The sequence below is a fragment of the Geotrypetes seraphini genome, chromosome 4, assembly GCF_902459505.1.
Source record: "Geotrypetes seraphini chromosome 4, aGeoSer1.1, whole genome shotgun sequence".
Classification (NCBI taxonomy): Eukaryota; Metazoa; Chordata; class Amphibia; order Gymnophiona; family Dermophiidae; genus Geotrypetes; species Geotrypetes seraphini.
This window is the reverse complement of record NC_047087.1, coordinates 290,094,619-290,108,566: the sequence shown is the minus strand read 5'-3', so window position 1 is coordinate 290,108,566 and position 13,948 is coordinate 290,094,619. Positions and strand designations below refer to the sequence as shown.

Below are 13,948 nucleotides of genomic sequence, written 5' to 3'. Positions count from 1 at the left end.
TGAGGCAGAATTCCTTACCTTGCAGCCAGGCTGATTCAGATAAACAGGCACCTGAAGTCACAGTGAGTACTGCCATTATTCCCTATGGGGAACATTTGGAGGTGGGGGGAGCAGGGGTTCTGAAAAAATAAAATTTTGGTGGTTTCTGGAGTTAGTACTCGGGTCCCCCTCCTCTAAAACCCTAAAATTGCTATTTTTTATTTTTGCATTTTGGCACGATTCTGTTAGATGGTAGCCATCATGGATTTTTCTTTTTCAGAACCAATCAAGTGACTGCCTCTGATGGATGCCCCAGGCCTTTCTAGCCCCAGATCTTACGCTGATTGTGCAGAGTTACTAGTTGAAGAGAGGCCATTTTCTATGGGATGTGGGAGGAAAAAGTGGGTGCTTCAGGCTCAGCCTCCACTCAGTTCTCCAGGGCCTTGGAACCCCTGAAAAACTGGTCCAAGGGATAGAGATCCTGCTCAAATGAACCAAGCGGTGATGGGGCAAAACATAAGCACGTGGTGGCAGAAGATGCAGCGCCTCTTCTCCAGTCTTGAGTTAGGCAGGGAGCCTCAGGTCCCCCAATGCAAAGCTGCTCAGATTTGTTGACGTTTTATGGAAAGCCTATTTAATAGGGCTAGGAAGCGCTGAGCTGCCTATTGGGCACACCTACACCTAAGGAGGATCCTTCTCCCAAACAGCCATCCCCCACCTCATCCCACGCTAGCTCCCAGTGTTGGGGACCCTTTAGAGCAGGATTGGGATGATGGAAGTCACTTTTCATGCCTTTGTTTTTGGTGGGCTGTTTTGCGATGGTGGATGATGTAGGATTCCTTTCAGTGTCTAGCATCCAGGGGGCAAGTGTGGCAGTGGATCATGGTGATGATTCCTCCATGCATTGCCTTTTCAGGTCAGTCTTCCATGTCATTTCTGACACCCCGTCTATAATGAAGCTTGATGCCCACAGCCTTTCACCTTGTAGTGCGCTGTCATGTGTGGCACTAATGCACAGACAAACTTTTCTGGCTCACCTGGATCTTAACTTTTTGGTCAATGACAGTAGGAGAATCCTGAAGGCTCACTTAAAGTGGCCAAAACTATGTATCAGCTTTATCCTATGGTCCCGGACTTTCAGCAGCTGTTTGTTCAACCAAAGGTGGACTCCACAGTGGCGCAAGTGACCAAGCGCACCTCCCTTCCTAGTGAAGATGGAGTGATGCTGAAAGATGTGCAGGACCACAGAGTGGATGTGATTCTGAAAAGACAGTTCAAAGTGTTGGCTTTGGGTATCAAAGCTGCAGCAACTGCGTCCTTTGTGGTGCGTGCCTGCCAAACCAGACTGCTAATAAGTCCCTCAGAACTTGGGGACTCCTCTCCCCACATGTTTAATGGGGGCATGGATTACATGGCCGGTGCTCTTTATGACATCATTAGATACCTAGGTAGGGTTTCAACTTCATTTCGGCTTGCTGGATACTCTGGATCAGACAGAGTGCAGGCCACTTGGCCTCCAAGACCACTCTCAGAAGATTACCCTTCAAGGGGCAGATGCTGTTTGGCTAGATGACCTCAATGGCCATTGTGGTGGAAACAGATCTTGTCTGACTGCTGGGTGCCAGACATTATCAGGGAGGTATAAAGAATAGAGTTTTATTGGCCCCTCCGGATATGTTCATCGATTCCCCAGCTGGACTGCCATAGAAGCAGATCAGAATCCGAGTGACTGTGCAGTAACTATAATTCATTCGTGCCATAGAACCAGTTCCCAAAGAAGAATCGGGCTCAGGCAGATACCCTTTATACTTCATAGTGCCCAAGAAAGGCACAGAAAATTGGAGGCCCATTCTGGATTTAAAATCTGTAAACGAGACCCTGAAAGTACCCCACTTTTGCATGTAAATGTTCCGCTCTGTCATAGCGGTGGTGACTCTGGGAGAGTTCCTTGCCTCTGTGGATTTTACAGAGACTTATCTTCACATCCCCATCTTTCTGATTCGCAGGAGATATCTGACAGTTCACGTGCTTCAGTACCACTTCCAGTTTGTGGTGCTTCCCTTCATTTTGACCACCACTCTCTGCACCTTTACCAAGATAATGGGGATTGTAGTGACCTACCTTCGCCAGATGAGGGTCTAGGTTCATCCTTACTTGGACAATTGGTTGATCAGGGTCCCCTTGTTAGTGGACTGTGAGTGAACGGTCCAACAGGTGGTGAGCTTATTACAGGACCTGGGTTGGATAATCAACTTTCAGAAAAGCAATCTTTAGCTGGCTCTGTTTGGAGCATCTGGGAGCCCTGTTTGACATGGTTTCTTTCTGAGCCACACAAGCAAACGCTCAGGAAGTAGATTCTTGTGATCTTGGCCCTTCCAAGCCCCACGGCCTGGCAGTATCTGCGGGTGCTGGGCTTGAAGGAGACCTCCTTGGAAGTGGTGTCGTGGGTGAGGGCTTATATGCGCCCTCTCCAGCACTCCCTTCTATCCAGATAGTCCCCGTAACAGCACTCTCTGCAGATGTGACTCTCCTGGGCTGTGGAGGTGAAGCACAGCCTGCATTGGTGGCTCTAAGGGGAAATGGTTTTCAAGGATGATGAGGCAGAGGAACTGAAAGAAATCTCGGTGAATCTGGAAGATGTACTGAGCCAAATCAACAAGTTAAAAAGAGATAAATCCCAGGATATTAAAAAACTCAAAAATGAAATTTCTGACCTGCTGTTAGTGATCTATAACCTGTCACTAAAATCGTCTGTAGTACCTGAAGATTGGAGGGTGGCCAATGTTACGCCAATTTTTAAAAAGGGCTCCAGGGGAGATCCGGGAAATTACAGACCGGTTTGCCTCACTTTGGTGCTGGGCAAAATGGTAGAAATGATTACAAAAATAAAATTGTGGAACACGTAGGCAAGCTTGATTTAATGAGACGGAGTAAGCACGGGATCAGCCAAGGGAGATCTTGCCTCACAAATTTGCTGTACCGGGCCATGGTACGCCCGCACCTGGAATACTGCGTCTAGCACTGGTTGCCGTACATGAAGAAAGACACCGTACTATTCAAAAGGGTCCAGAGAAGAGCGACTAAAATGGTTAAGGGGCTGGAGGAGTTGCCGTACAGTGAGAGATTAGAAAAAATGGGCCTCTTCTCCCTTGAAAAGAGGAGACTGAGAGGGGACATGATCGAAACATTCAAAATAATGAAGGGAATAGACTTAGTAAATAAAGACAGGTTGTTCACCCTCTCCAAAGTAGAGAGAACGAGAGGGCACTCTCTAAAGTTAAAAGGGGATAGATTCCGTACAAACGTAAGGAAGTTCTTCTTCACACAGAGAGTGGTAGAAAACTGGAACGCTCTTCCGGCGGCTGTTATAGAGGAAAAAACCCTCCAGGGATTCAAGACAAAGTTAGAACTTATGCAGGTAAGGCTAGTCTCAGTTAGGTCACTGATCTTTGACCTAAGGGCCGCCACATGATTGGACTGTTGGACATGATGGATCACTGGTCTGACCCAGCAGCGGCAATTCTTATGTTGTTATGAATAAACATATGGATAAAGGTGAGCTGATTGATATAGTATATCTAGATTTTCAGAAAGCTTTTGATAAAGTTCCTCACGAGATGCTCCTGAGAAAATTATAGTGTCATGGGATAGGTAGCAAAGTTCAGTTGTGGATTAGGAATTGGTTATCGGATAGAAAACAGGATAGGGTTAAATGGTCATTTTTCTCAATGGAGGAGAGTAAATAGTGGAGTGCCACAGTGGTCTGTACTGGGACCAGTGCTATTTAACTTATTTATAAATGATCTGGACGAGTTAGGTGATTAAATTTGCAGATGATACTAAACTGTTCAAAGTTGTTAAAACGCATGCGGATTGTGAAAAAATGCAGGCGGACCATAGGAAACTAGAAGACTGGGCATCCAAATGGCAGATTAAATTTAATGTGGACAAATGCAAAGTGATGCACATTGGGAAGAATAACCTGAATTACAGTTACCGGATGCTAGGATCTGGGTGTCATCGTAGACAATATAATGAAATCTTCCGCGCAATGTGTGGCGGCGGCCAAAAAAGCAAATAGGATTTTAGGAATTATTTTAAAAGGGATAATTAACAAGACTAAGAGACTCACTGTTCCCTCTAAGCTGAGCAGGTGTCCTCCAGCTGCATTGCTACCACTAGGGGGTGGAATATTTTCAGTCGCTAAGGACAGGTATGTTCCCTGAAGTCCTGCAGAACTTGCCTGTCCCTCACAATTGAAAATGTGACAGTAAAACAACACCCTCTACTGGTGAGACTGTGGGTGGAGGACTCCTGCTCAGCTTAGAGGGAACACGTATTGTTCCATGGTGCGACCTCATCTGGAGTATTGCGTTCAATTCTGGTCTCCTTATCTCAAGAAAGATAGTGGTGCTGGAAAAAGTTCAAAGAAGAGCAACCAAGATGGTATAGGGGATAGAACTACTCTCGTATGAGGAAAGACTAAAACGGTTAGGGCTCTTCAGCTTGATAAAGAGATGGCTGAGGGGAGATATGATTGAAGTCTACAAAATCCTGAGTGGAGTACAACAGATACAAGTGGATCGATTTTTCACTCCGTAAAAAATTGCAAAGAGTAGGGGGACACCTGATGAAATTACAGGGAAATACTTTTAAAACCAATTGGAGGAAATTTTTTTCACTCAGAGAATAGTTAAGCTCTGAAACGAATTGCCAGAGGATGTGGTAAGAGCAGATAGTGTAGCTGGTTTTAAGAAAGATTTGGACAAATTCCTGGAGGAAAGTCCATAGTCTGTTATTTAGAAAGACATGAGGGAAGTCACTGCTTGCCCTGTATAGGTAGCATGGAATATAGCTACACCTTGAGTTTTGCCAGGTACTAGTGCCCTGGATTGGCCACCGTGAGAACAGGCTACTGGGCTTGATGGACCATTGGTCTGATCCAGTAAGGCTATTCTTATGATGCATGGGTGACCCTCATGACCGACGCTAGCCTCAGTGTTTAGAGGGCCCTCTGCTGAGATCGTCCTCTCCAGAGTAAGTTGTCCATCAATTGTCTGGAACTGAGAGCCATTCGGTTGGCCTTGCTACAGTTGCAGGAACTGAGAGCCATTCGGTTGGCCTTGCTACAGCTGCAGTCTGTCCTGCCTGGGAAAGCAGTCAGAGTGTTTTCTGACAACGCTACCAGAAGTGTGGCCCTTTGCTTGGAGGCTTCAACGTTGTTCCAGTGGGCAGAACGTCACTTGTAGGCCCTCTCTGTGGCCCACGTGGCAGTAGTAGAGAACGTTCAAGCCGATTTTCTCAGCTGGCAGACTCTGGGTTCCGGAGAGTAGTATCTGTCTCAAAAGGCATTTTTCCTTATAGTCCAGACTTGGGGCAAACTGGAAATGGATCTCAAGGCCACGGCCAAGAATGTGAAGTAACCCACTTGTACAGTTGCAGAGTCAAGCTGGGAAGTGCAGGGCTAGATGCCCTAATCCAACCTTAGCCCACAAATCTTCGGGCCATGGTGGGTCAGATCATCTGCAGGATAGCCACCCATCAGGGTCCTGGTGATCTTGATGGTGCTGGACTGGTCCCAAAGACCTTGGTGCATGGACCTGGTGTTTCTACAGAGAGGCAGACCCCTGATGTTGCATGTTCATCTGGGGCTTAGTCAAGGTCCTGATCTGATGGAGAAGTCGGAATGCTTTGGCCTTATGGCATGGCTTTTGAGCATGCAGTCTTGATTTGGAAGGGTTATTCGGAGGTTTTGGTTATGACTCTCATTAGGGCCAAGAAGCTGGCGATAGTTGCGACTTATGCTAAAATCTGGAAGATCTTTCAGTTATGGTGTGCCAAGGAGCAGGTGGAACCAGGGAAAGCTCCTGTGCCGGTGATGCTTGCCTTCATGCAAGCTGTCCTCGAAAAGGAACTTCTGGTGTTCTCCTTCAAAGTGCAGATAGCTGGTATCTCATGATTTCAGGCTCAGAATGACCTTCGGTCTCTGGCTTCTCACTTGGACATAACTCAGTTTCTGAAGGGGGCTCTCAGACTGATATCCCCGTTGCACAGACACTTCCTGTCTTGGGACCTCAATGTAGTCTTGAATGGTCTGGCCCGTGCTTCTTATGAGCCTTTTTCAGAGGCTACCCTGCTGAATCTTATGGTCAAGACAGTGTTTTGGTTGCCATAGGATCTCGAAATTACAGGCTCTCTCCTGCAGGGAACCATTTCTTTGTCTCACGGAGTCAGGTGTTTATCTGCTGACAGTTCCTTCCTTTTTTCCAAAGGTGGTTTCTGCCTTCCATGTCAATCAGGAAATCCGTTTGCCCGTCTTTCAGCATACAGGTTCTGTCAAACAGGGCAAACTTTTTTTGTGCAAGCTGGATGTACTCAGGGCCCTATACTCATCTACCTGGAGAGAACTAATGACTACAAGCTTTCTGATCACCTTTTTATACTGATCAGTCACGAGGTGGGGCAGGCCAGTCCTCCAAAGCAACCATTGCCAGATGAATCCACATAGTGATCTCCTCTTCCTATATTTCCACTGGGACACAGCCGCCGATTTCCCTGGCAATGAATACCACCTGGGTAGAATCCAAGGCCGTTTCACCAAATGAGATGTGCAGAGCTGCTACTTGGGCTACTCTTCACATTTTCACAAAGTTCTACAGAGCAGATGTAGCAGCTTAAGAGAGTGCCGTCTTTGGGTCCTTGGTACTGTGGGCAGGCTCATCTGTCCCTAGATGTGTGGCACTGCTTTGGTATGTCAGCTCAAGTATGGACTCCTGTTTATCTTCAGCAGAATGACAAATTAGGTTCTTACCTTGGTAATCTGGGTTCTGTTAGGATACACAGAAGTCCATACTTCTCTTCCTGTGTGGACTTGTTTTGATTCACCTGATTTCTGCCTCAGACATTACTGTCTCAGGACCTCTGCTATTATATCTACAGATTTGTTTCAGGTAAGGGGGGGGGGGGGTTTCCTTTCTCTTTTCATGAGAGGGGACCCATAGCTCATGCTTGCTACACTTAACAGGTTGGATATGTAAGGATATGAGTTACTTATATGAGTGTTTGTCATTCACTGTTTACTTGTTAAATGTTTATTGATCATTGTTCTATTTTCTAAGTTTCAGAGCAGAATATGTTTCTTGCCGGGGAAGTTCCTCATGTCTCTCCTCTTTTCTTATGTTTCAGTGGAATTTGATTGCTTTGGTACCAACTGAAAGGGTGCTGTGCTCCACTGCAGAAGGGGAGGAGTGCTCAAGTTCTTAAAGGAATATCCTTCTGCAGTTCACGGGAAGGGGGAATCAACAGCTCAAGTATGGACCCTGTGTATCCTAACAGAACCCAGATTACTGAGGTAAGAACCTAATCTGTCGTTACAGACAGGAAAGCTTAACTCTTCAAATTATAAATACATTATCTGTTATACCACAAAAAATGTAGAACATTTATCATTGACTATTTCACAATAAGCCATTGATTTAAATTTCAAGTGCAAACCTGACCAAAGCTATCATTTGTGGTTTACAATAAAACATACATAATAAATTGTACACAATTAAACAGACACATTAACAAACATAAAAAAATTAAATCACCCTTTATAAAATTTTTTGTAATCTTTTGTAAACCGCTTTGAATCCAGTAGGAGATATATCGGTATATAAGATATCATTAGCATTAGCAAATACAGTTGCAAGCTTCTCTCTCAACAATGAAAAAAAATGTCATCAAAGAAGTATGCATAACTTTTTTTTTCTGTAAGAATTTATAATTGCACTGCATCCTAATATATAATGGCAGTTGGTGTCATAAACAGGGTACATCCTCTGCAAAGGCAGAGGAATGCATTTTAGTCAGTTTTTCAACTCATGATGAAGGAACTTCCAGCAAGCCCATAGTTTCAGAATGTAATTGCCACACCAGGGAACTCCATTGAAAGGAATTATTCAAGTAAGCAGGAGATTCCAAGTTTCCCCTTAAAATCTTGAAAGCTAGCCAATAGATTTTAAATTTAATATGAAGCTGTACTGGCAGCAGTCTAGAGCATTGAAGGGAGGGCACAATATGCTCACATTTGCCACTGCCAGTTAGCAACATCCTGGCAGTGAAATTCTGAACCAGTTGCATAGATTGAAGGCAAGCAGATGGGAAACCTTTATAGAAGCTATTATTGTAGTCTAGACTATTTATTTAGGATCAGTGCTTTGAAGAACAGTGCGAACATCAGAGGGCAGCAAAATATGCAGTATGTATCTCAACAGGTGTAGCTTAGAAATCATTTTTTATAGCGTTCTTAGACTGTTCCTTTAAGATCATGATATTTATTTAGTAGTTCACCAAGGTTTCTCACTACTGGTGATGGCCAGTAATTCATTATCAAGAACAGAACAGTAGACAATGTGTTGGGGTTTTTTTTTGTAAATATCTTTATTAAGGCAACATGACAGTATCACAAAAAAAGATTTAACAACATAGTATCAAACAGAGGAATGGATGTTTTACAAGACAAAAATAACAGAAGCATGGCAATTGACAAAATCTCCCCCATCCATCCCAACAGCAAAGAGTTCTACAGAGGTGCAGCAGATAATACATAAGAAATCACACTATAATCAAGTGATACCCACATTGCTCCTTTTTATTATCTTATCAATCCCTACCCAAGCCAATCTTAGTCAACCACACTCTACCAACATACATTCATCAAACCCACTATACGATGCACCAACCCACATCTCTCAAACATCATATATACCTAAACTAAACATACCCAAACCCCTTTGTTGCCATTACTGAAGTTGATTTTGATTGAAATAGGGCAAAGAAGACCCCCCCTCAGATCTCCCTTGGGCCCAATCTAGGGGACAGACTAGCTACAAGAGCAAATAGCATTGGCACTCAGGTGAATGTCTCTTCCTCCTCTCTATAGCAATCTCAAAATTTCCCACTTGTTGCATCATATGCAACAAAACTTTAAAGGGGGGGATCAATATCATCTATCCAATACTTCAACGTAACTTCTTTTTTTTTTTATTAGCAGCAATGCTAAGGTGAGAAACTTATATGTAGGTGCTGACACATTATACTCCAAGAGCAAACGCTGATTCCCCCAACAATAAGGCCATATAGTCCCACGGAACATGCACATTGATGAGGTTCGCCAAAAAAAGGAAGAGCTAGCGACCAAATGGTCAATTTAGGACATCTCCACATGCTCTAATGTAAGGCCTACCACCTATAGACCTAATAAAGGATTTGTGGAGTGCACAACTTAGCAGCATATTGGATAAGACCCAATAGAGGTAAATTTTATAAAGAATTTATTTGCACATAAAAGAAATTTTATAAAATTATTCCAGGAGTTATGTGCATAAAAGTATACATGGTGACAAAGCGCATACTTCTATGTAAATAACACATACACAATTTACTAGCAAAGTTTATGTGGTAACTTGTACACATGCTCTTAAGCAGGCATAAACGCTCACTACATCATTTTAGCCACTATTTCTGCCCACTTACCTCTAGTATTCAAAAACATACAGTTGTGTGTGTGTTTGTCATTATAAAACAAATGATCTGTAACCTGCCACTAAAATCATCCTTAGTACCTAAGATTTTTTATTTAAAAGTTCTATGGGTTATCCGTGAAATTACAAACTGGTAAAGCCTGAGTTAAGTGTTAGCAAAATAGTGAAAACTATTATAAAGATTAAAATTGCAAAACACAGACACATTATGTAATGGGACAGAATCGGCATAGGTTCAGCCAAGGGAAGTCTTGCCTCACCAGTTTGCTTCATTTCTTTGAAAGCGTGAATCAACGTGTGGATAAAGGTGAGCCGGATATGTAGGGTATCTAGAGTTTCAGAAAGTGTTTGACAACATTCCTCATGAGAGAGTCCTAAGAAAACTAAAAAGTCATGGGATAGAAGGCAGTGTTTCATCACCGCTCGGTATTCTTTTGCAGTGAAATCTGTTGTTTTGTGCCATTTTCATTTCAGATCTGCAAAAAAAAAAGAAGAAAAAATAAGCAGGCTACAATTAAGAAATTTAGATCAGACACATGTGAAATGAACTTTGATATGAAATAGGAAAAGCCAAAGACTTATCAGCATCCCCTCATAGCAACATGTCTATCTCAATAACACCCTTGGACTTTTCCTTTAAGAACTAATGTTACAGTGGGTGATCATCTGGCATTCAGTGATCACTGCATGGTATAGTTTAATATTAAGATGGGTATAGAAAGGGCTCATTCAAAAGCAAAAGGTTCTAGACTTTAAAAATCTAACTTTGTTTGGATGGGGGTTTATGTCAAGGAACTATTGTCTGGATGGGGGAATGTCTGGAAGGAGTGGAAATGTGGTGAGCAAAACTGAAAGGAGCGATTGTAAGGGCGAGAAACCTTTTGGTGAGGCAAGATGAAAAGAAGGTTCTCAAAAGTAGTAGCTGAGAAGGTAAGGAATAAGAGGTTAGTTTTCATAAACTACAAAAGATCGTAGAAAGAGGAAGAGAGGCAAAAATATCTGGAAAAGTTAAGAGAGGCTGGTCGTGTAGTCAGGAATGCAAAGATGCAAATGGAAGAAAAAATAACTGACACGGTAAAACGGGGAGGCAAGACATTTTTTTTAGATATATTAGTGATAAGAAGTGCAAAAGTGGCATTGTGAGACTCAAAGGTGAAGGGGGAGGAATATGTAGAAGCTGATAAAGAAAAGGCTGAATGAGTTTAACAACTCTTCTGTGTTCTCGGCTGAAGTGCCAGGAGCAGAACTGCAGAAGACAAACGTGAATAGGGAGGAGGAGTAATAGACCTTGATTGATTTTCAGAGAGTTGTGTTCGTGAGGAGCTAGCTAAAATAAAGGTAGACAAAGCGATGGGGCCGGATGCTGTACATCTGAGGGTGCAGAAGGAACTTACAGAAGCTCTGGTAGCTCTGCAGACTGACCTTTTCTACTAGTCTCTAGAGTTGGAAGTGGTACTGGAGGACTGGAGAAGGGCGGATGTGGTCCCTCTCCACAAAAGTGTAAGTAAGGAAGAAGTAGGGAATTACAGGCTGGTAAGTCTGACTTCTATGGTAAGCAAATTAATGGAAATGCTTTTAAAACAGAAAATGGTGAAGTTTCTAGAATCCTGTGGATTACAGGCCCGGAGGCAACATGGATTCACTAGAGGTAGGTCTTGTCAGACAAATCTGATCAATTTCTTTGACTGGTTGACCAGAGAATTGGATAGAGGATGTGCGCTAGATGTGGTGTATTTAGATTTTAGCAAAACCTTTGACAGTGTTCCACACAGATGTCTAATAAATAAACTGAGTGCCCTTGGAATGGCTTTAGAACTGGTTGAGTGGAAGGTGACAGAGGGTAGTGAACAATGGAGATTGCTCTGAGGAAAGGGATGTTACCAGTGGTGTGCCTCAAGGTTCTGTTCTTGGGCCTGTTCTTAACATTTTTATAAACGATATTGCTGAAGGGTTGTCAGGTAAGATTTTCCTCTTTGGGGATGATACCAAAATTTGCAATAGAGTAGACACATTAGATGGTGTGAATAACATGAAGAAAGACCTGGCAAGGCTTGAAGAATGGTCTGAAATTTGGCAGCCAAAACTTAATGCTAAGAAATGCAAGGTCATGCATTTGGTCTGCAAAAACCCGATGGAACGGTACAGTTTATGGGGTGAAGAACTTATGTACACAACAGAAGAGCGGGACTTGTGTGCGATTGTATGTGATGATCTTAAGGTGGCCAAACAAGTTTGCAAGTTTTATGTTTCCAGACGGATTTCTTGGGTCACCAAGCCGCAAAATGGTATAAATTAATAAATGGATTTCTAAATAAAAAAAAGAAAACTGGACTTAGGGATATTTGGAGCATTGAGATTGGACAGACAATTTCTGCATCTCAATGGCCAAAATTCTGGTCCTGGAGATTAAGATTAACAAAGTCAGCATCTATGAGTCAAACATGGTTATTTTTATTACATAGAGTGTTATGGACCCCGACGCGCTTGCAAAAGATAGATAATACTAGATCTAATAGATGTTGGCATTGTAAAATAGAAGTAGGGACATTGGATCATTTAATTTTTTTTTGTCCCTGTATAAAAGCTTTTTGGAATTTAATTTGGCCCCAAATAAATATATTACTAGAAAATCACGTAGGACTCTCATATGATACCATATTATTCGGTACTGCAATGAGAACACAGAGTCCAATATCAGCAAATAATAATAAATTACTTTTAATATTGACAGGAGTTGCCATGCAGCAAATCACACAAAATTGGAAAGATTTTACCAAACTAAATTATACATTCTGGTGGAACTCGGTATGTCACATTTACAAAATGGAGAAAATTTTGGCTTTACAACAAGGAAATATTAAAAATTTTAAGAAAATATGGGATCCATTGACTAATTATTCTAGAGATCAGATATCTTAACACATTGATAATAGTAATATAGGGTTAGGGTGGGAAATGATATTAATATGAAAGAAAAATGGAAAAACAATTAATAGGGGAAAGGGATGAATATCTATGATATGAATTTGTACATACATATATATTTTATTATACATTTTATAATATGTGATTCATGTATTGAAAGAATGAAAATTCTATAAATAAAAAGTTAAAAAAAAAAAAAAAAGGTGGCCAAACAGGTTGAAAAGGTGACTTTGAAAGCTAGAAGGATGCTAGGTTGCATAGGGAGAGGTATGGCCAGTAGGAAAATGGAAGTATTGCTGCCTCTGTATAAGACTTTGGTGAGACCTCATTTAGAATATTGTGTACAAGGCTGGAGGCCGCAGCTTCAAAAAGATATAAAAAGGATGGAGTCAGTCCAGAGGAAGGCTACTAAAATAGTGTGTGGTCTTCATCATAAGGTTTATGGGGACATACTTAAAGATCTCAATCAGTATACTTTGGAGGAAAGGCGGGAAAAGGGAGCTATGATAGAGACGTTTAAATACCTACATAATGTAAATGCGCATGAGTCGAATCTCTTTCATTTGAAAGGAAACTCTGCAATGAGAGGGCATAGGATGAAGTTAAGAGGTGGAAGGATCCAGAGCAATCTAAGGAAATACTTTTTTACAGAAAGGGGGGTAGATGCATGGAACAGTCTCCCAGAAGAGGTAGTGGAGACAGAGACTGTGTCTGAATTCAAGAGGGCCTGGGATAGGCACGTGAGATCTCTCGGAGAGGGAAAGAGATAATGGTTACTGCAGATGGGCAGACTAGATGGGCCATTTGCCTTTATCTGCCATCATGTTTCTATTAACTTATTCAAACTTTTTAAAAATCCAGATACACAAGCCGCTGTTACCACAACATCTGGCAACAAGTTCCATGGGTCGACGTCGGGCAGGAAGGCACTTGCATGCATGGTACCGGCAGTCTTGAGACTTCTAAAGAATTTAGTGGCAGTACACTTTTGCACTGTCTGTACCATGGCTCTGTAGATGACATCATCCATCTGTGAAAAAATCTGCCTTCTGTCCCTCGATAACACCTGTTACAGATAGGTAACTGTGTTTTTTCTCCTATGATTTTCTTTTTCTCACAACCTTAGACTGCAGTAAATAACAGCCTAGGCCCTTTTCTGTGAAATCTTTCTGTGTTCTGTTTCTTTAACAGATAACAGGGGGCCATAGAACAAGTAAGAGGCTCCTGTGCAATCCAGAGACATGAGTAATCATGGAAACTCCATGAATATGTTGGCTACCACTGGGGCTTCCCCTCTCCCTGGTAGTAGCCAACATATTCATAGACTCTCTTGAAACTGTCCTGCTGGAGAGTGGTAAGCCCAAACCTAAATAGATGACACTTTTGTCATTTGGCCCCACAGAAGGGAAAACATCTGTGAATTTCTAAACCTTCTGAACAATGGCCACTCCAACATAAAATTTACTATGGAAACAGAGACCAATGGATGTCTTCCTTTCTGGTTGTAATGATCAGAA

The 13,948-nt window shown here is 42.3% G+C and overlaps 1 protein-coding gene across 25 annotated transcripts in view; it reads left to right on the top strand.

The window, feature by feature from the left end:
- The window catches only part of BTRC (beta-transducin repeat containing E3 ubiquitin protein ligase), a 488,395-nt gene that overhangs the window by 137,917 nt on the left and 336,530 nt on the right, over nt 1-13,948 (top strand). For 2 of the 25 annotated variants that reach the window (XM_033943125.1, XM_033943121.1), the window contains exon 1: nt 7,225-7,330. The exons of the other annotated variants lie outside the window; for them this stretch is intronic. In XM_033943125.1, the coding sequence (XP_033799016.1) occupies nt 7,292-7,330 (39 nt within the window). In that variant the 5' untranslated portion in view covers nt 7,225-7,291. Of the gene's footprint in view, nt 1-7,224; nt 7,331-13,948 lie in introns of those variants that run through there. 25 annotated transcript variants of the gene reach the window in all.